This window comes from Cydia pomonella, chromosome 6 (assembly GCF_033807575.1).
Source record: "Cydia pomonella isolate Wapato2018A chromosome 6, ilCydPomo1, whole genome shotgun sequence".
Taxonomy (NCBI): Eukaryota; Metazoa; Arthropoda; class Insecta; order Lepidoptera; family Tortricidae; genus Cydia; species Cydia pomonella.
In genome coordinates, this window is record NC_084708.1 from 12078173 (window position 1) to 12100268 (window position 22096).

A 22096-nucleotide genomic window follows, 5' to 3' on the forward strand; every position below is an offset into this window, starting at 1 on the left:
GTATTATAGCGTATTATTATTAATTTATTATAGTATTATAGCGACATGCGAATCAGATCCAGTGTGCTATGCGTATATCTACACACTGTATATCTTTTCATTTTATTGATTTTAAAATACAGTTCCATAGCAGACACTTTCTGTTATATATTGGGAGCGTGCACGATGTAATTTAGTATCTTGACACGTGTTTTATGAACTAATATAGCACAAAAAAACAATTGTTTATCTATAAAATAAAACTATATTTATACAAAATAACCTTACACGAAAATATAAAAAATATTCTAAGCTGGGAACATCTTATCGTAAGGCACTTTGAGGAAAAGTTTGTTCGCGATCCTGATGCCTATCTTGTTCCAGTTGGCCTGCGCGTACGGCAGCAGCTCCCGGTACAGGGGTCGCCAGTTGGCGTTCGCGAAATTGTTCGCTAGCTGGACTGGAAGATAAAATTGAAAAGTTAGCAAGTAACGGGATTCCGGATGTACTGGCTTGAGCTGACAAACTTTTAGAAAGAGGGAGGGTGCTAATCGCAGTAGAAATAATTCTTCGTTCTAATAATCTCGTAGATAGAGCCACAAAAATTGGATAGAGCTGTCTAAGACCTTTCAAAGTTAAGGTTTGAGGTGTCTCATGTTTCCCGACTCCTGGTCTAGTCACCAGTAAACGGTGCCGATAAAATAAATAAGTATCCATTCGTGAATGAGTTACCCTACATTCGTGTCGTTTGACTCCTTTGATTGATGTGTGTCTAAAGGCGGGATTTCACCAGTGTGCACTGTGCGGCACAAGCATATTCAGTACAAAAATGCTTGTCCCACACACTGGTGGACTCCTGTTTTAACCGACAAAACCGTTGATCTGTGGTGTCAAAAAGCGACACGACTTGGAAAACCATGCGCCTAACCATTCGCGAATTTACACACATGTGGGTTCGCGTAAATCTAACCCGTTACTGCACGGCCCAACGTCGATTATGATAAAAAAGAAACGTGAAAAAAGAGCATTTGTACATTGGGATACAAGATGAGATTAAACAGAACGGTGGTGTAGGTACTCACTTATAGACTGACTCTCGGGAATATCGTTGGACACGTAAGACTCCAAGTTTCCCAAGTCAGGTCGCATGTAAAATGACTTGATCCTGATGTAGGTCTCGTTGTCTCGTTTCTCCGGGATCCCGTCCAACTTCCAGGTGTATACCAGATCAGCTGCAAAAAGTATTGAACTCATCATTATTTACAAAGTAAAATAATTTTGCAAAAAAGTTGTAACACACATCATCAATCATGTCATTTATGGCGCATTACTGCGTCGATTCTGGTTCGTTCGCAGCATCAAACAATGTCGCTTTGCAACTTCATTCTTTGATTTGGCGACCGCTAATTGTTAACTAAACCTAAGGTCAGAGATCAACAAACCGGGGCTCACGAGCCGCATGAGGGTCTTTAAAGGTAATATCAAGTTACCCAAAAGAGTGTTTTTAGACCGCTGAACATAGTATTTTTCTCTCTCTGAACTCTTTGAGATTCAAAAACTGGTGATTTTAATTTGTGATTCGTTCTTTTTCTCAAAAGTTTGCTGACCCCTGCATTAGGTGAACGACCCGATGTAATGCAGAATTATTAGTGCTTCACCCGAAAGAGTGGAGCGTATTACTGAGCCAGAACCCTTTTGTTTTGCTGCAACGCACACAGCACACATTACCTTTTATTGATGCTTTTTGTTCTTTATTTAATTTTTATTTTGGTGTTGCTATTGTTTGTATAATTTTTTTAGTTTAGTTGTGTGTATTGTGGCAAGCGAATAAATGGTTTATCTATCTATCTATCGAGCTATCTAATGCAATGCACCCTTAGTCATATTTTTTAGGAAGGTACAATCGCAGTACGAAGTCTAATTCAGCTTAAGCGAAGCCTAAATGGTTGTCGATTTGCGGAAAAACGCACTAACTAATTAACTTAGATTGCTAAAATAAGTAATATGCTGTGAACTAGGTGATTCCTACTTTCCTGTATATGTGACTAAATCATTGTTGCAGCATTTAGCAAAATAAATATGATTTTCAAAAACCATAAAACAATCGATAAAAAAAAATGATAAGTGCTCTAACAATCCATGGTTTTCACCAGCGAGCAATCCGAAAATAATGAAGATTTTCAGCTATTTAGTTTTCAGCAACTTATAGGCGCATATTTCATAAACTTGACAATTGACATCCCTACATTCCTCGGTCGGTAAGTAACGACATCGACGCCAGCAATGTACGGTGAATTGTCTATGTAAGGTGACGGTTATCAGAAATATTTCAGTGTCCGGTGTCAAGTGTCAGCGTGGTGAACCAATGTCCTCGTCTTCACTCGATTACTTTTCAGCCGTCCTTTATGCGGCCAATACAACCAACCCGTAGCTACTTCAATAATTTTAAGTCGTATATATTAAAATATATTAAAAGTCTTTAACAATTTACTTACTCATGGTAGTGTTGAACATCCCAGTTGCGTTGAATGTAAGCGAGTTGAACCGCCCTTCGCCGACATAGTTTCCTTGTACGAAAACCCGCGGCGTAGTCATATCTACTTCTAGGTGGAATCGATCTTCATCTGCGCGTAATCTGCAAGAAGCAATAGCCCTATTTAAAATTTATATTGAATACTTCTTCAACCATAAATCAAGTAATTAATATCTAATTAGAACTGGGGAGTATTTGATTCACTATACCTTCTCTGTCACATGCTTAAGTCAAATAGACCCCCTATGGAAAAAGTCGCAAATAAATTATGAAGAAATATTTATCTTGAACCCGCAATACATTTTCTATTGCATTGTGTGCAAATTTGCAACGTTTGCATTTGCAATATGGAAAGAGATATAACACGAATATAAGGATCATTACGAGTAATAACGTCATAGGTTAGTAGTTTATCCCATATAACAACTAGCGGGAAAAATGTGGTAAGTTACTTAGTCCAGATCTAATTCGTAAGTATTCTGAGATTCAACATTATAATATAAAGAAATTTGTACCAACCAACCTGGCATCGTGGACAGTACTTGTTTTCAGCCCTTCTACATAAATATCCTTCATGCTCATCCTGGCGTAAATCTGTAAAAACGAGAAAAATCCTAGTTAATGATTCACTCAACATAACCCTCTCTCGCTTGTCGCCAGCTTGTCTTCAGCTGTCCAGCCTAACTTCCTATCCACCAGCGTAGGAGACAGTAGAGGAGATTGTATATACCTATCTATGAATATATATATATTTACGACGACCGGTTTGGCCTAGTGGGTAGTGACCCTGCCTACGAAGCTGATGGTCCCGGGTTCAAATCCTGGTAAGGGCATTTATTCGTGTGATGTGCATGGATATTTGTTCCTGAGTCATGGGTGTTTTCTCTGTATTTAAGTATTTATAAATATTTATATTATATATATCGTTGTCTAAGTACCCTCAACACAAGCCTTATTGAGCTTACTGTGGGACTTAGTCAATTTGTGTAATAATGTCCTATAATATTTATTATTAGTTATTTATTTATATATATATACACATATATATATATTTATTTATTTATTTATTTTATTTCTATATCCGTATATGTACATATATATATTTAATCTATTAATAGTGATAAAGTTTAATTTATTACAGTATTTATGCCTCACCATGAAGATGACCTGGGGAGCATTTTTAGGGTTCCGTACCCAAAGGGATAAACGGGACCCTATTACTAAGACTCCGATGTCCGTCCATCCGTCCGTCTGTCACCAGGCTGTATCTCATGAACCGTGATAGCTAGACAGTTGAAATTTTCACAGATGATTTATTTCTGTTGCCGCTATAACAACAAATACTAAAAAGTACGGAACCCTCGGTGGGCGAGTCCGACTCGCACGTATCCGGTTTTTTATTTACAAGTTTAGTTTTAGTTTCAATGATTAGTTTTTTTATCGTGTTTGTAATTAAGTTGTATATTGTTATTGAAATAAAATATTTTATATCTATGGAGTAATTATATTTCCCTTATATTTAGATAGTTTTCCACTTATTCTCCTTCATTTATTTTTGTTATACCTATGTTACCTACTATTAATGTTACCTATCTCATTTTAATTATAGAATAGTAAGTAAGTACCTACCTCTTAACCGTACCAAGAGATATAAGTATACTTATTATTTTATCATTTGCCTGTTATTATAACTGCATTAACGTTATTAGAGCCAAGAATGGCAAGGATATTAGGTTTCTGCTGCATTCATTATTCATCTGACCCACATGGATATTCTATATCAAGGGTACATAATGTCACATCTTAATTTGTACCTATAGGTAATAACCAGTACGTGAAGGTCAGGCTTTACTTGGTAATACATTCCCACTAGACCGCGAGCCAACACCAGATTTCCATGACCTATCACGTCCCGGGCAACTCGTATAGTAGTTAACGGCTATGTAACTCTCGTGGACGTCAGCTGCCGCTCCGTTGGTGGGTTGAAGAATGGCGGACACCGAAACACGTAATTTTTTTATTTAGTCATCGCTTCCCGTTTGATACTTTAGATGATATTGTGAATTTATAAAATCGTCAGCCGGTTGTATCGCGTTGGAAAGACCATCAGCTGGTAACAAGAACATGTAAAAAAAAAAGTGTTCGCCTTCCGATTTAAACTTTGTCAGATAGCAGTTTACATACTGATTTCCCCCGCGATACAACCACCTGTCAATTTTTTTTATTCTCAATAGCATCTACATTACCATCTGTCATAGTTTCAATTAGGAGGCGATGACTGAAAATCATTTTGCTTTTTCATGTTCGTATGACCGTTTGACGATCTTTCCACATTTTTTTTATGCATAGCATCTGACAAAATATCAATCGGGACGCGATAACTGAAATAAATTACGTGTTCATGTAACCGGCTGACGGTTTTTTTATTCACTATAGCATCTAAACTATCCTATACTTAAATAAAATAAATAAAATATGCCAAAATATCAAGCGGGAGGCGATGACTGAAAAAGATTTTTTTACATGTTCATATGACCAGCTGACGATTTATCCACCACGATACAACCGGCTGACGATTGTATTTATTCACAATAGCATCTAAACTATCATATGACAAAGTATCAAACGGGAAGCGATGACTAAATAAATAAAAAAAGTGTTTCGGTGGCTGCCAGTCTTCAACCCACCAACGGAGCGGCAGCTGACGTCCACGACGGTTCATCAAACATAGCCGTTGACTACTATACGAGTTTTCGCCCGGGATGCGATGACTGACGAAATTTGCGCCTGGCCCGCGGTATACAGCTATACGTAGCGTAGGTTAGGTACACACGTACCTAGTTACGTGACTTGTTACCTGCACATCGTGGTTTTTGATACGGATACGAGTTAACTAGCCGTTAGGTAGGAGTATAACTATTAGTGTGCATGAATTAACCAATGATATTTATTACCTACGAGTATTAGTGTTATAGTGAAATCACAAGATTAAATTAAAATTTACTTGAGTCATAACGACAGGCCAGACAGGTCGTTAAATTCAATGAAGCGACTTATTGCAATTTTTTCGTTTAATAATTAGTAACGTCCATAAATTACGTACTATCAACCTCAAATAGAAGTTCCAGTTTTGGTTGCATCAATATGCAACTTAGCGGAATGTACGGGCGCTACGTCTACTTTCAGGACTTCTCCATATTTCAACTTCCTCGCAAGCAAAAGTAGACTTTACGTTGACATTATTTGTCATTAATGTAAAGGTTACCTATTTCTAACTTGGTTTACTGGAAAGGTCATTAAATAATTAATTAATGTACAATCGGCCCATCGGCCCCCCTGCATCACGTATGCTTAGTTACTATGTTGTTAACTAATTATAAAGGTTAAAAGTTTAACAAAAACGATTACGGAGCATAGCATTATGTGCATGATGTGCATAGTGAAGGGTAGGGAAGCAACTTTGGAAGGCCTTGACTTTTATGTCAAAGAATGCAATCTTGCAAGCTTATTATAATATTGCAAATTAACTTTTATACGTTACATTTTAATCATTAACTTGATTAACTACATAATACTCTCAGAATAATTTATCATAAATCCACAACAATAAATAAATAAATTTTATCACCGTTATCCAATCATAACAAAATAGCGTAAGCATATGTATTATGTATTTTATCGACACACATATCATAAACCCTCTATGATGCCTTCAAAATCCGTAAATAATGGCCAACATTACGATAAACTGTTTTGTTACAACAAATTTCTTATCTGTGATAATATTGTTATTGCTTCATAACTACATCAAAATCGATTTGGTTATGCATTCATATTTGAAACATCTCTGAAAAAAAAAACAATTCGATTTGACCTCTATTCCAATATCTGTCGAGATGCCTTTTTGTTCAAAATGAAATGCCAATTGCACACAATTTTGACATATCTCGCATATTAGTTTGTGTCAAATGATACGGAAATAGGCCCTCTAGTTGTGAATTAAAAAAAAAAACTACATGCGTGAAAAAAGTTTTCATTTACCGCCATTTGGCGTACAGTTTATCGTTTAATTAGTTTTAAGTATAAACTGAATATGTTTTGTTGTTTTTAAGGTAACTATACCGGTACTATACCTATTCGTGTAAAATAAGCGATAAAAATATTTCGGTGACGCCACCACATATCCGCGAGTTCCGCTAAGAGAGCAACGATTTGGCAACGATGCTGGGGCAACGGAGGCTGTAATTTGGGTTAGTGAATATTTCATAGAAAGTTGTGTGTAGATAAAATAGCGTATGTAACTGTACATAATTAGGCATTAAAACACTCGTGTGATCTTTTTAAGAAACTCACTTCGTTCGTTTCTTAAACCCACACTCGTGTATTTTAATGCCATTTATTATGTAGCAGTCACATAAACTACTATTAAAAACTTGTGACGAAAATAACGTACTTTGCGCGTTTGAAGGAATATTTGTTCTGCATGCTCTGTGTCTATCGTAAAGGGAAATCGTCCCAGAGACGAGTTGCCTGTAGGAGAAAGTGTTGGTCATGTAAATGAATGAAATACTATATTATTCTTAGCCGACGAAAAGAGAAGGCAGAATATTCTTTTTTTTTAGACTATGTATACCTTGACTGTGAACACCTTGGCCGCTCCGATATATCTGATGGCGAGTTTAATTAACAACTAGCTACTATAAAAATCAACATCAAATTAATACATTATTCATAACTATTTATATTTGTTTTTATCCTTTCGAATCTCTACAAACAGGTATTATAAGAATTAATTTTATTATTAGGTGCATAACCTATACAAAGTGCCTGAATATCAAATAAGGACAGACAGGCAAAAAACGGAGTGATGAGAAGACGTGTTTTGTACCAGCTGACCGGCTAGCATGAGTTGCGTTCTCGCGCGCGACTCCATCCATACTTGAAGTCGCGCTAGATGTATGGCGTCGCGCGCGAGAACGCAACTCATGCTACGAGCCCCAATGCAGAAGAGTTCGGCTACTATTTAATATTGAAAGTAACTTTTTTCAAAGTCAAATCTAGTACTTAAGTAATTTTAGTAGCATAGGAGCAAGAATTAAAAAAAAGTGCTGTAAAATTCGGCGTCAAATAATATGGAGTGATGAATCAAAATTTGAAGTAACTGTCGGCGACGAACGAAAAAAAATCGTTTGAAATAAAGACAAAGCATTCATCAAGGACTGCATTAAGAGAAAAGTGAAGTGTCCTGGGTCTGTGATGATATGGGGTTGCATGTCGGCACAAGGGGTAGGCCGCCTGCATTTTGTAGAAGGGACTGTTAATGCAGTGAAATACCAGGACATTTTGAAAACCAGTTTAATTCCATCTATTCCAAGCTTGAAATATGAAAATTTCTACACTTTTCAACAAGACGGGGCATCTTGCCATACTGTGAAGACCACGAAGACTTGGCTCGAGTCTAAAGGAATCCCCACTATGGAGTGGCCGTTGTGGGTAGACTTATGTATGATATGTGGGTAGGGGAGATTATGAATAAACAGTCTTAGCAATGCACTCGTTGTCTCAATATATCATCCTGTCCAAATAAGTACTTTACATGGCGCAGCCGGTTATAAGTAATCGTTGAATTGTTATACGTTAACGGGATTAGTGTAATTTGGGTATTGAGTGAAGTGGAATTTACAAAGCAGTGCGTTGTGACTAGCGGAAAATGGATACAGTTCTAAGGCCGCCACCTCCATTTTGTTTCGAGAATAATCTATCGAGCGTTACGTCGGGAAACTTGAGTAGACAATGGTTAAAGTGGAAGAAATCGTTTGAGATATACTCTAAAGCATGCGAGCTCAATAAAAAAACTGAAGACGTACAAGTGAGCATTTTATTGCATGTCATAGGAGAACAGTGTCGGGAAGTCTATGAACAGTTCACAGATAAAATAACTACAATAAAAGGATTATTAGAACATTTTGATAAATATTTCCTACCAACAAAAAATCTGACTATCGAACGGCACAAGTTTTTTTCAAGAGGTCAACAAGAAGGCGAGTCCGTTGAACAATATACATTTGAGTTAAACAAATTAGCTATGACTTGCGAGTTCAAGGACCTGAAGGACGACTTAATAAGAGATAGGCTAATTTGTGGATTGAGAGAAGATGCTATGAGGGAACGTTTACTTCGGGAAAGTGAGACTTTGACCCTACAGAAAGCCGTGGATATGTGTCGTATAGCGGAAATGTCACGCATGCAAGCGGGCCGTATTAAGCAAGAGGATACAGGCGAGTATAATGCATACGAGCTCACGACTAAGGCTGAGGACAAGCAACAACAGTGTGAAGTGCACTGGGTAGGGCGTCCTGCAAAGAGTCGTCCTGGAAGTCGAAAGTGCCGATGCGGCGTGAATGCGCCGCCGCCGCCGAGCAGAGCGCCGCCGCCGCGGTCCGGCGCGGCCGTAACGTCATCGGCGTCATCGCGCAAGTCCGTGCCGCTACATGTAAACAACCGTATTAGGCAGTGTGATTATTGTGGATCGAATCATGAAAAGTTTAAGTGTCCCGTTTATGGTCAACGTTGTACTAAATGTCATAGATCGAATCATTTTGCGAAGGTGTGTCGTATGTATGCAGTACAGGAGGATTCCACAGATCAGGTATGTCTCGTTAATTCCATAAATAAAAATAAGCGCTGGAGTGTAGACCTTTTAATTAACGGAGCTAGCATAACGTTTAATTTAGACAGTGGGGCTGATACTAATGTTTTGCCTTTGCGATTTTTACCGGAAATCGGTTATAGTGTAAATGACTTAGTACGGACTCGTATCAGATTGACAGCATACTCAGGAGATCAAATTCATGTTGCAGGCAAGTGTCACTTAAAAGTAAAATACAAAAACGATTACCACATTGTAAGTTTTATTATAGCGGACGTGAAATCACCCCCGGTACTAGGTAGATCGACCTGCGAAGAATTAAACTTGGTTAGGCGTGTTATGACTATAGAGACCTCAGGGTTAAATAGTTGTTTAGGAATGTTAGATGAGTATGGGGATGTGTTTGAAGGCATGGGGTGCTTACCGGGCGAATATAGGATACAATTGCAGCCTAATGTGCAGCCAGTTGTGCATGCGCCGCGTAAGCTGCCACTAGCACTGCGGGATGCGGTTAAAAATAAGCTGGATGAGATGCTGCAGCAACAGGTTATCGCGAAGGTTGAGGGGCCCACGGACTGGGTCAACAGTATGACTGTTGTAAAGAAAGCTAATGGAGACCTTCGTATCTGTTTAGATCCTCGAGACCTAAATAAAGCTATTCGTCGAGAGCATTTCAAATTACCAACTCTGGATGAGATTACAACGAAATTATCGGGTGCAAAATATTTTAGTACTCTAGATGCTAAACACTCATTCTGGCAGGTAAGGCTACACGATGAGTCAACTGACCTTTGTACCTTTAACACGGTGTTTGGCAGATACAAATTCCTTCGCATGCCGTTTGGAATTTCTTCCGCATCGGAGATTTTTCATAAAAGGCTATTTGAACAGTTTGATGACATAGAGGGCGTAATACTCTTTATTGATGATTTGCTTGTGTATGGAGAAACGGAGGAAGTACATAATACACGTCTTCGTCAGGTGCTGGACCGTTGTAGGAAAATCAATATTAAGCTAAATAAGGAAAAATGCAAGGTTGGACTATCTGAATTAAAGTATTTAGGCCACAGAATATCATCCGAAGGTATACGACCAGATAACTCGCATACGTTAGCTATTAGAGAAATGCCTAAACCAGAAAATACTAAGGACCTGGAAAGGTTTTTAGGGCTTGTAACGTATGTTGGCAGCTTTATACCACATTTGTCGGAAAGGACCCATCTGCTGAGAGAGCTTCTTAAAAAAGATATAGCTTGGCATTGGGATGACAGGCATCAGAAATGTTTCAATGAATTAAAACAATGTCTAGTAAGTCCTCCCGTATTACAATATTTTAGTTTAGAAAAATCGGTCACGATTTCCGTTGATGCAGCAAAAAACGGGTTAGGTGCTTGTCTTATTCAAAATGGATTGCCAGTTTGCTACGCGTCGCGCTCTTTAACTAAAGCCGAGCAAGCCTATGCGCAAATTGAAAAAGAATTGCTAGCATGCGTGTACGCATGCGAAAAATTTTATTGTTATATTTATGGGCGTACAGACGTGACAGTGGAAACTGATCACAAGCCACTAGTGAGTATAATTAAAAAGCCTATTGCTAGTGCCCCGGCACGTCTGCAGCGAATGTTGCTAAGGTTACAACCATATACATTTGAACTGGTGTACAAGCCGGGCAAGTACCTGTACGTGGCAGACGCGCTGTCGCGCGCTGTGGCGCCGGCCGACTCCAGCGCAGCACCTGAGGAGCCACTTGATCATTTAGAGATGGAAGCTCAAGTATGTGCCGTGGCCGTCGACAACCCCTTAACTGATTCACATTTCATAGAATTGCAAAGACACTCAAAATCGGACAGCGAAATTGAAGCCTTGCGAAAAGTGATAAAGAAGGGTTGGCCCACACATCGAAGTCAGCTGGAAAATATGTTACGACCGTATTGGGATTGCAGAGACGAGTTGACAATCGCATATGGCATGGTATGGAAAAACAATCGTATAGTTATACCTAAATGTATGCGTCAGTCCATGTTAAAGAAAATACACATAGGTCATTTGGGTGCTGAGAAATGTAAACTGCGGGCTCGAGAAATCATGTACTGGCCTAACATGAATACGCAACTTGATGACATGATATCACACTGTCAAGCATGTTTAACTTATCGCAAAGAAAATTGCAAAGAACCAATGATACCACACGACGTTCCCGTGAGACCGTGGTCAAAAATAGGAGCGGATATATTTCATTTCGCGGGTTCATCTTTTCTAATTGTCATTGATTATTTTAGTAAATTCATTGAGGTAACAAAATTAAATAACATGACGTCATCTCATGTTATTGATCAATTGATTAACATATTTTCTAGACAGGGCGTTCCGGAAACAGTTTTTACAGATAACGGACCGGAATTTTCATCAAGTCTGTTCCATAATTTTAGTAAAAACTGGAAATTCATTCACATGACATCATCACCTAGGTACTCACAATCGAATGGCCAAGTGGAAAGAGCGGTTCAGACAATAAAATCAATTTTAAGAAAAACTAGTTATGACAATACAGACTATAGGTTAGCATTGTTGGAGTTTTTAAATACGCCAGTTAGTGATAGGATAGCTTCTCCTGCGGAGATATTAAACAGTCGCAAACTGAGAAGTATCTTGCCGTGTTCACCAAATTTGTTAAAACAAGCCAATTTAGATCATACAAAGGTTAGACATGAACTTAAGGCGCGACAAGAAAAACAAAAGTACTACTACGATAGGGGAGCCAAAAATTTACAAACTTTACGAGCGGGTCAGCCAGTTAAAGCACGCATTAATGGCAACTGGGTATACGCTACGGTTGTGGGTCTCGTAAGTCCGAGATCTTATTCAGTAAAACTAGAAACGGGCAGGTTCCTCCGTGACTTGACTTGAGTGATCTGTCGATACCCCCCGTCAGGGGGGTATGAGGGGCCGCTACCGCACAATGGCTGCGGCGGCTGTTGCGGGTCGCTTCCCCACCGACTGGTGGGGTGGTCGAATGGCCGTCTTTTTGGGGACGGTGTGGGTAGCTGGAGGTTCCTCCGTAGGAATCGTCGTCAGCTTATATTAGACTCGCCGCGCCGCCCCCCCGCCCGCGCGGATCCCATTTTATACGATAACATAAACCTGCCGGTCAACAATTCTCGCGCTGAGTCAGACATGACATTCAGTCCCACTGTCCCATGCTCCCTAGAAAGTAATAATATCAACAATAACAATTCTGGTAATAATTATGTCACACGTTTTGGCAGGACAGTGAGACCTCCTGATCGGTGGGGATACTCTGAGCTAGGAGTACCACAACGCAACTGAGTATCTAGGTATACATATTTATATATATAGACGGTAACTGCATCTGTATTCGATTTGTAATATGTAAGCAATCAAATATTACCTAATGTGAGCAAATGTATTCAAAGTCTTAATTTACATACTAATTGAATTAATTTGTAATCAATGATAAATAATATCAACATTGTAAAAAAAAATAGGCAATGTACGTATATTGAATAAGAAAAAAATAAAATAAAAAAGTGTATCTTGCATGCATAAATTATATTTTTTTTTTCATTAATGAACTTGTTGTTGTTGCACCTGCATGATAAAATAATTATACCTATAATTACTGCAAGTAAAAAGTAAATGTTAGATCAATAAGGAAGTATACAAAAATCATTACAACAATGTTCTCTCTAATCAATGAAGTAAAAATGGTTCATTATAAAACAATAGTACTTAAGTAGTATAAGAAGGCTACTGTTATTTCAAAATTATATATACACTCACAACATTAACTTAAGCACCTATGTACATAAAAAGATGTTTATTTTTTAAATATTGTGTTATAGAAACTAGTATAGGTACTTACGCTATTTTGTTTATTGAAAAGAAAGGGGTTGTGGGTAGACTTATGTATGATATGTGGGTAGGGGAGATTATGAATAAACAGTCTTAGCAATGCACTCGTTGTCTCAATATATCATCCTGTCCAAATAAGTACTTTACAGCCGTCTAATGGTCAACTAAGTGGTAGGCGAACTATTTTGCGTACTCAAGATCGATAGCCGAACTATTATGCGTTGTAGTTGATAGAAGAATTGTATTTTTTTATTGCAATACATGAATATTTTTTTGTTGTATTATATAGGAAATAAAGTTGATTAATTTTACAACACTTTTTTTTAATTCTTTCTCCTATGCTACTAAAATTACTTACTAGATTTGACTTTGAAAAAAAGTTTCTTTCAATATTAAATAGTAGCCGAACTCTTCTGCATTGGGGCTCGTAACAGGTCTGATGATACCCTAGTTCGGAAAATCACCGTAATCTTTAGTTACGTGTATACATGATTGACATTAAAACCTGTATAATTATATAAATATACTTCTAATTTATGATCCATTTAACTGTAATTAAAATAGACGGAAGACCTGAAAATAGCAGAAATTGTTATAAAGAAAAACAAGTCCCTAGGCATCAATTTAAAGACTTTAACAATGAGCTGACAAGACGTTTGTGGCGAGATAACTGCAGTGTCACTGCAGCCTGCACGTCAAACATATCATTACTGTCATTACACTGCCAGTTGGATGAGTAAATGGTCCATCAATCAATTCACATTGTAATTTAACGTTATTAAAACTTGGCTATTGCGAAAACGTTCCACAGGTGCTAACTATTAAATAACCATTTCATTTAGCGCCTACTTCCCTAGTTAAAGTAAGTTAACGTTAAAGTAAGTTAACAAAAACCGGACAACTGTGAGTCGGACTCGCGCACGAAGGGTTCCGTACCATTATTACGCAAAAAACGGCAAAAAAAATCACGTCTGTTGCGTGGGAGCCCCACTTAAATATTTATTTTATTCTGTTCTTAGTATTTATTGTTATGGCGGCAACAGGAATACACCATCTGTCAAAATTTCAACTGTCTGTTAGCTATCAAGGTTCATGTCACTTGGCTGTATCTCGCCTGGTGACAGACAGACAGACAGACGGACGGCCAGTTGGAGTCTTAGTAATAGGGTTACCATCAAACCAAATGTGTGAGTACAACATAATCCAATATAATAAAACATGTACATTACATTCGTAAAACCTAGCCAAGTAGATTCTTGAGCTTGGCACCCATGATCACAATACTTTTGTCGGCGAAATCAACAACAACGCATATACTCGTACTTTATATTGAATTTGGCTCACTTTTTCACATTCATGTTTTTGATGGGATATCATTAGTTTTGGTACAGAAATTATTAGTATCCATTATGAATAGTTACTCCATTATTCACCAATATTTTCTTACTTAACTTTATCTTCATCACTTTGTTGATACTAATTATCAATAATTTTCAGTTTTCAGATTTTTTCCTCTATAAACACCTAATAGCCTATCTTGATGCCAAATATCAAATATCAAACATTTATTCAGCAAATAGGCCACAGGGGCACTTTTACATGTCCATTTTTACAAACAATAAATTAAAAAAAAAACAATTACAAATATCGAATCTATGAAATAATGAATACTTTATTAGAGATGTATACTGTCTCTAAATGTCAAATTACACAAAAAAAAAACTATGATAAAAAAATAAAACCATAAAATACTAAAATTCTTTAGAGATGTATGTCTCTAAGTGTCAGAGATAAAATATAAAAAATATATTAAATTATCCTTAGAGATGTAGAGGGTCGCCAAGGCTTGAATTCTTATATAAATAATTAAAAGACAAAAAAAATAAAACAGACAAGAACCGAATGAAGTGTCTCACGTTAATGTCACTCAAAAGTAAAGTTACATACTTTAACATAACCTGTACCCCGTGTAAGCTCAAACAGACCGGTCTCCACAAACAGCACCCGTTCACGAGTATGACGTGTATCTCAGCCATCGCCTCCCTCAACCTTCATTCGGGAAAGTGGCGACCCGATCAACGACGCCACCGTAAGTAAAGACTTTTTAGCGAGCATGACATGTTCAAGCTGCCGGGTTGTATTAATAAAAATATAATAAAAAAATGTGAGATACTACATTTGTGCTTGTAAGTTACATTAAAGACGGCATAGCGCCACATAAACGCGACTACATATTATTCATAAGGAGTGCCTACCTATAAAACTAAATTATAAATTTAAATTGACTTAGAGATGTACAGGTCTCTAAGTGTCCAAATCATTAAAATAGGTATTAAAATAAAATTGAATTTAAAATAAAATAAAATTTAAAATAAAATAAAATCTTAGAGGTGTATAAGGTCTCTAAGTGTCCAAAACTAAAATAATACAATCAAACGAGAACATGATGTTCTCTTGTGTCAGTTCTACTGGACGCTAGTATGGTTATTTCACAGAAAGAAAACGAAAACACTATTACTTACATTTTTATCATACTATCAAGATCAAGATCAAGCTACTGGCTTAAAGGCATCCTTATCATCTATGAAATCATTCACAGCATAATACGCCTTACTTAACAAAGAGCTCTTAACGTGTGACTTAAATTTGTTAAGAGGCAAATTCACTATATCAGTGGGAACTTTGTTATAAAACTTTGTTATCAAGTTTCTAGGTCACGTGGAAGTGGGTTAGGTTTTTGACTCCGTCGAATTATCCACAGATTTTCAGTTTTTAGATTTTCCCCTCTATGTACACCTAATAGTCTACCTTGATGCCAAATATCAAGTTTTCTAGGTCATCTGGAAGTGGGTTAGGTTTTTGATCTATAAGTTAGTCGGTCACAAAAATGCCGGTTTTTAAACGTTAATTTATCAATAACTGTTTCAGCTACGTTTACGAAATTTTGTATTCTAGTCAAGCTAAGGGGTTTGAATACTTTGAATAGATGTGCCAAATTTCATATGTGGAGGTTAAATAAATTTCAAGTAGTGAAGGGGTCAAAAGTAGCTGGAAATGGTTCGTTATATATATAATATATATATTAATACTTTTTATTCGATTTATTACACACGGTTACTGCGTCGCCAGTTTCTTTTTCTTTGTACTTGGCCGGACACGCTACCGCGTGTCTAGATGTTTTCCGAATAGCCTTACCGCGATTGCCTTAGCTGTGTCAAACTGACATATTTGCTAACGTCTGCGAAAATTACTTTCTATGCATCTCGCTCGTAAGTTACGCACACAATAGCGAATATAAGGTGTGTCCAGCAGTGTCAAACTGGTGGCAACCGTACAGGTCCAGATCACAAAATTGACGGACTAGGTTCATTATTATTCTGACTCTACCTTATATGTATTATTTGATAGAAACATAAAGTTTAATTTTATAACTAATCAGCTATTTTTAGCACACAATTGGGAAAACGCTCGGTAACTCGAAGTTGAAATATGGAGTACATATTTTCCGCTAAAAACTATACACTTACCTGATTCCTTTGATACATTATTCTAATTTCTTTCTCGTGATTAGGATCCAAAGGAGGCACGTCGAGTTCTTTGAGACCTCCGGCCATCGCCACAATACCCTTCTGGATGGCTTCCACTAGGCAATCGTTCACATCCACAGCATTTCTATCGCATATCTTCAGGAATTTTCCTGTTATAAAACAATATGATCATTTATATTCCACATAAATGCAGATATATAACTGTATAATAATGTTATTGTATAACTATTATACCTACTTAAAAAAGAGCGGTACTGAACTACAAATAACAAACATCCGTACCTAGATCAACTGAACCATAACCAACACGTAACACAGTCAGCAAAAACAAAACACTTTTGAAAGGCATCTCTCTGCAAGTAACCACTCGCATGAGCAACTTAATATTTGTTTACTACATTTACTAATTTAATATTCTTAAAAGAATTGTGCAGCGAACCACAGTGACCAAGTTCACTACCTATTCTGACGCTGCGCCGGCCTGCTTGAGCGCTTTAATTGCGTAAACCCTGCCTTCAATGTCATTTACTAGGTGTTCGGAATACATAACCATTACATCACTAAACTGCGGTTATTTTCCTCACCTTCTTATTAACTTAAACCAGTGCCAAAAGTGTTTTTCTTAAAGAATAATGTGATGGATGGAAAACTGGCTTCCTGGATCAAAAGCCAGCCTTGAGACCCCGATTACTTCTAACAGCTAATTACAGTAATAGGAACCTACACTTTTTTGTCAAATTAATAATAAATTGTCTGTACGGTGTAGGCACTGTTACCAGACAAAAAAATAATAGGTACCTACTACATATGTATATGGACCTACAATACAAACTCTATATATGGTACATAGGAAGCTCGATAGCTGACCGTTGGATTAGTACCTAGGTATACAGCTCGGGCAGCAAGCAGGAGCTTTATGGTAGATATGTGCTGTGCTGTGCGGACCCTTAACCTAGTAGCCGAGAACATCGATTTGTTTTGGTGTTCTAGCTCTGACTGAATTCACAAAGTCCACATTGTTCACATTAGGTTATATGCGCCATATATTAGAATATTTTTATATTAGTTACACTATTGTCTTAGGTCTAGTACCTGTAACGATAGTTGTAGGTGTGAAAATATTTATATATATAATAGTGTGGACATTAATGTGGACTTTGTGAATTCAGTCAGAGCTAGAACACCAAAACAAATCGATGCTTGGCTACTAGGTTAAGGGTCCGCACAGCACAGCACATATCTACCATAAAGCTCCTGCTTGCTGCCCGAGCTGTATACATAGGTACTATTTAACCCAACGGTCAGCTATCGAGCTTCTTATGTACCATATATAGAGTTCAATTTATTTCAGAATTTAGACATTCCACAGCTTGGTTAGTACTCGTAACAAATATATAATCAAGTATTAACCTAGTGTCAGTATTTTTAGAAAAAGAAAAAGAAGTAGGTATACCTATTTTAAAATTATGTATATTAGGTATATGGACAACACGACTCAAGTGTAGTGATAAAACAAGGCAACCTAATTGTGTTTGGGGTTTTAAAAATTGGCTCGATGAGTATTTGTTGCTCGTGGAAAGAAAAGTAGTCATCGATAAAAATAAAAGCTTGTACCAAAAATTATTTTTTTACCAATTGCCCTGACAAGCACCCAGCCTGACATTGCGATTCCTTACTTTTCTCTCCTCGACAATGAAGAAGTTCTTTCCATTTTATTTAAATATTGCGTATTTTTGAAACACCCGTTTTACTCTTGTACACAACTTCATAACAAAAACATAATGTGATAAGTATTAAATTATCAATTTGGGCAGGCATTCTGATAGTGCGTCATGGTCATCCATTCATCTCCACTTGGGCTAGTCAAGTGCTCTAAATTACAGAATGGATAAGTGGATATTATAATATTTCCCACGTTAGGCCAGCGCCAAAGATTTCAGGCGGCTTTATCTCGTATATATCTCGCAATTATTTTTTCGAATAAGTACTCCCCATTTTTCAAGACAGGTGCGACGACGAGCGAAGTGAGGAGGACCGTGTTAAGGGCCCTCCACACACTTTCACATCTTGCCGCAAACTAAACAGCGAAATCGCCGTGAAGAAGTGTGAGTGTGGACTGTGGAGTCATATGTCAACATCGATATAATCTACAAGACATGATACTAAAAAGAGTGTACAAAATTCCCAAGCCCCCTGTTAAAACTGCTTTTGCTATGAGATTCTCGGCTTATCTCTTTCCGCATTTATACAATAAATTAGTAAAAATCTGCGACATAAGGCACTGTAACTTAACTGAAGCAAAAAGGCATATCCAACCCCTACTACTTTCTTGGAACTATGATGAGTCAGAGGATATTTTGAAATGACTGTAGTAGACGACAATATTCAATTGCGTCTGCTCCCGAAAGATGAATAACTTCTACAGCTACTTTTCTTTTATTTTGTTTTCTCTCACATTTCGTAGTTATACACACGCACATATTCATACATACATACTCACATATATACACACATACCCACTTTCACTTACATACAACTTACTGAGACCTTTTTAACTGTTTTTGTGCTTAGTTTGATAGTTAGTCATATAATTAAAAAAATCTTATTTAATTTAGCTTTAACAATAATGTATTCTGTTAAAATGAGAACCGCACCATTTCGATACTTCTCTGAGATTCCCACGTGACAGGCTGAGCCTAGTGTGGGGATCAATGTACTGCTGGTCTTGTAATGCCAAATTCTTGAAATAAATAAATATTATTATTATTATTATTTGTCTGTCTTACCATATCTCGGGACCATGGGGTCCCGGACCTTTGGGAGGCATGCGTGGGGCCGAAGCCAACAGCGCAGAGGCCCTTTAAGACAAATTAATCTAAAAGCAAGGGATACACGTAGCGGATACCATCCCCGAGCGCACAACATGATACATCCGGAGATGGTCCCCGCCAGGTGCAAAGACTATTGCAGTGCAGCACTTTTGTGCTGCGATGGGATCTAAGGTCATAAGGCTATTGATTTGAAAGTTGGATGGACTGGATAATGGGCTATGGGAGGAGACTAACGGACACCTGCCGTGACAATCAGTCTCGGAATTGTTTAAGACAGGTGGTGACTCGCCAACTCATTGAGTGGGCCCCACAACGGCCGCACGCACAGTGCGACAATAGGGCAACACTTTGGAGCGGCTGTGAGGTTGTCGAGAGGTGAGTCTGCGGAAGCCAGATCCCGGTAATCCGTTCAGCAGGCCGCCGGCGTTATGACATTTTACACTTCCAACCTGGAGCATAGGTCCCGCTCTTGCGACTCCACTCTGGCCGGCCGGTGAAGGCAAGCGCAGAGGCGAGGGCCAAATAAAAGGATCCTCTGGAATAGGGGTCCGCGGTGTCGCCACTCACCGTCAGCTCGCCACAAGCTGCCCCCGCGGGTTTATTATTATTATTATTATTATTTTCAAGATTTCTCTTTCTCAGCCTAAGCTGGTAATTATAGTATCATCTACGGGCCAGAGCCAAGTAGATGAAACGTCGGATCAGGTTCAATTAATTCTTTCATCTTCTTGCAGAAACCTTCGTACGATTCTGCAAGTATTTAGTATAGCTGCTTTCTGTAACTGTATATAAGTATTTGGTTTCAGGTCAATAAGTTTCAGACTGTGGTGGAGGTATTTAGGGATGATACCAGTGGTTGACAGAACTATAGGGACAATATATACTTTTTCCTGATGCCAGATCCTGATAATTTCATCTTTAAGGTCAGTATATTTTTGTACTTTTTCAGTAATAGTTTTATGTAGGTTGTGGGTGTTGGGGACAGCGATATCTATAAGGTAAGTGATTTTATGTATTTTGTCAGTCAAGGTTATGTCCGGTCGGTTATAGTGAGTCGTTCTATCGGTAAGTATGGCGCGGTCAAAGTACATTTTGTGGGTTTCGTTTTCCAGAATAGAGCTAGGGCTATATTTATAGTAGGGTGTGTTATTATGTGGTATAAGATTATGTTTCAGAGCTAGTTTTTGATGTACGATATTTGCTACCTGATTGTGTCGATGGGTGTAGTCTGTTTGTGTAAGATTAGAGCATGCTCCGGTGATATGCTGAATTGTTTCTGGATGGCTGTGACATTTTCTGCATCTATCATCAGAGAGTTGAGGGTCTTTGATTATATATTTTCTGTAATTTCTTGTATTTATGATTTGATCTTGGATGGCAATTATGAAACCCTCTGTTTCAGGGAACAAATATCCGAGTTTTAGGAACTTATTTGAAGCTACCGAATCTATGTGTGACTGTGATAGGTGCTGGGGGTGCCTCCCGTGCAAAACTTTTTTCTTCCACTGTTCTAATTGTAACCGCCAGAGGACACCCTGGAGTCAGCTCTCAGCGATAACTCAGTTTAATATTTATTTACGGAGCCTGCTGGTTCGGAAATCCAATTCCTCCCACGGTGGGACGTAGTTGGAGCGTCAAACAAACACCACTTAATTAGATTCCTATTTATTTAGCACTAGCACACACTTAGTCTAGACCTTAGGCACCAAACTTAAGCACTAAACACTAACACTATAGGCACTTTCACTATAACGTTATTCTAGTACTTACTAAGGTAAAATAACTAAGCGGTCCACGTAACTAGCACTAAAACCACTATTACCACTAATACTGATCACAACTTTAGGGCACTTTCACTTTTTCCTCACTTTTCCTTTTTGTTTTCCGATCGCTTGAACTGAACTGAACTGACTGTACTAACTCACTGTCCGCAGGCCGTATCTCGCCTGCTTATATAGGGCGAATACGAGGTCTCGAAAGTAACTCCAGATAATTCGAGAACGGCCTCGTTACGTGGACTTCTCTTTCTTGTGCTATCTCTTTCTCGCATTGGGCGTAGAACTTTCCCCGTATTTAACCACCTTTTCGGGTTTATCTCGGGAACCCTGAGGTTTTCAGTGATGAACCGTACCTTTTTAGAAAGCATTTACGAAGATCTACCCTATTATACCAGTTTCAGCTGAAAATATTCATGAATATAAGAATTATCTTCATCGATAGTTCAACTCCATACAAAAATAACTTTAAGTCTTAATATCTCGATAATTCTAGGCCCAATGCTTACAATGCTTGTGTCTACGGATAGCTAACCCTATTTTCTATCTATACACTACGATCCCTGGGGAAAGCCTAACTTGGGAGAAATCAGGTGAAATTGGGTCGCCTCGGCCCGAACATATAAATACCGCGCACCGAAGTCCGCGCCGCTCAGTACGCTTCCGGCTTCCGCAGCGATCGCACCGGCCGCTCACCCGCGGTGATGACGTCACGTAACAAGCTGACACAAAACGCTATTTTCATAGCGACTACAATTTTATCCTGTTTCTAGTCAATCGACCGATAAGTCAATCATACAAAGTGTGCTTGTGTCAACTTATTTCTATCCTATAGCTAGGCACCCTATAGCTATTTTATCTAGTTTTACGCGTTAGGTAATTCTTTCCGGCCCGGGTCTGTACCGTCC

The 22096-nt window shown here is 38.1% G+C and overlaps 1 protein-coding gene and 1 long non-coding RNA gene across 2 annotated transcripts; both read right to left on the reverse strand.

Moving 5' to 3' along the window:
* Positions 1-221: 221 nt before the first annotated feature.
* LOC133518972 (uncharacterized) lies at positions 222-17053 on the reverse strand. The gene is made up of 6 exons (XM_061852796.1): positions 16865-17053; positions 16562-16731; positions 3036-3106; positions 2475-2614; positions 1062-1211; positions 222-439 (listed from the first exon to the last, which is right to left on the reverse strand). Exons 1-6 carry the CDS (start codon positions 16953-16955, stop codon positions 288-290), a joined length of 774 nt encoding a protein of 257 aa, XP_061708780.1. The 5' UTR covers positions 16956-17053; the 3' UTR covers positions 222-287.
* On the reverse strand, positions 6084-14197 carry LOC133518973 (uncharacterized). The gene is made up of 3 exons (XR_009799563.1): positions 13499-14197; positions 7146-7279; positions 6084-7042 (listed from the first exon to the last, which is right to left on the reverse strand). It is a non-coding gene; the product is annotated as an uncharacterized LOC133518973 (long non-coding RNA).
* Positions 17054-22096: the final 5043 nt, after the last annotated feature.

Coding starts and splice junctions, on each gene's coding strand:
- LOC133518972 (XM_061852796.1), bottom strand. CDS start 16,955: ATGCGAGTGGTTACTTGCAGAGAGATGCCTTTCAAAAGTGTTTTGTTT. Junction 16,732..16,864: donor TTATGGTTCAGTTGATCTAG/GTACGGATGTTT, acceptor GTTTTATAACAG/GAAAATTCCTGAAGATATGC. Junction 440..1,061: donor TCCCGAGAGTCAGTCTATAA/GTGAGTACCTAC, acceptor TTTATCTTCCAG/TCCAGCTAGCGAACAATTTC.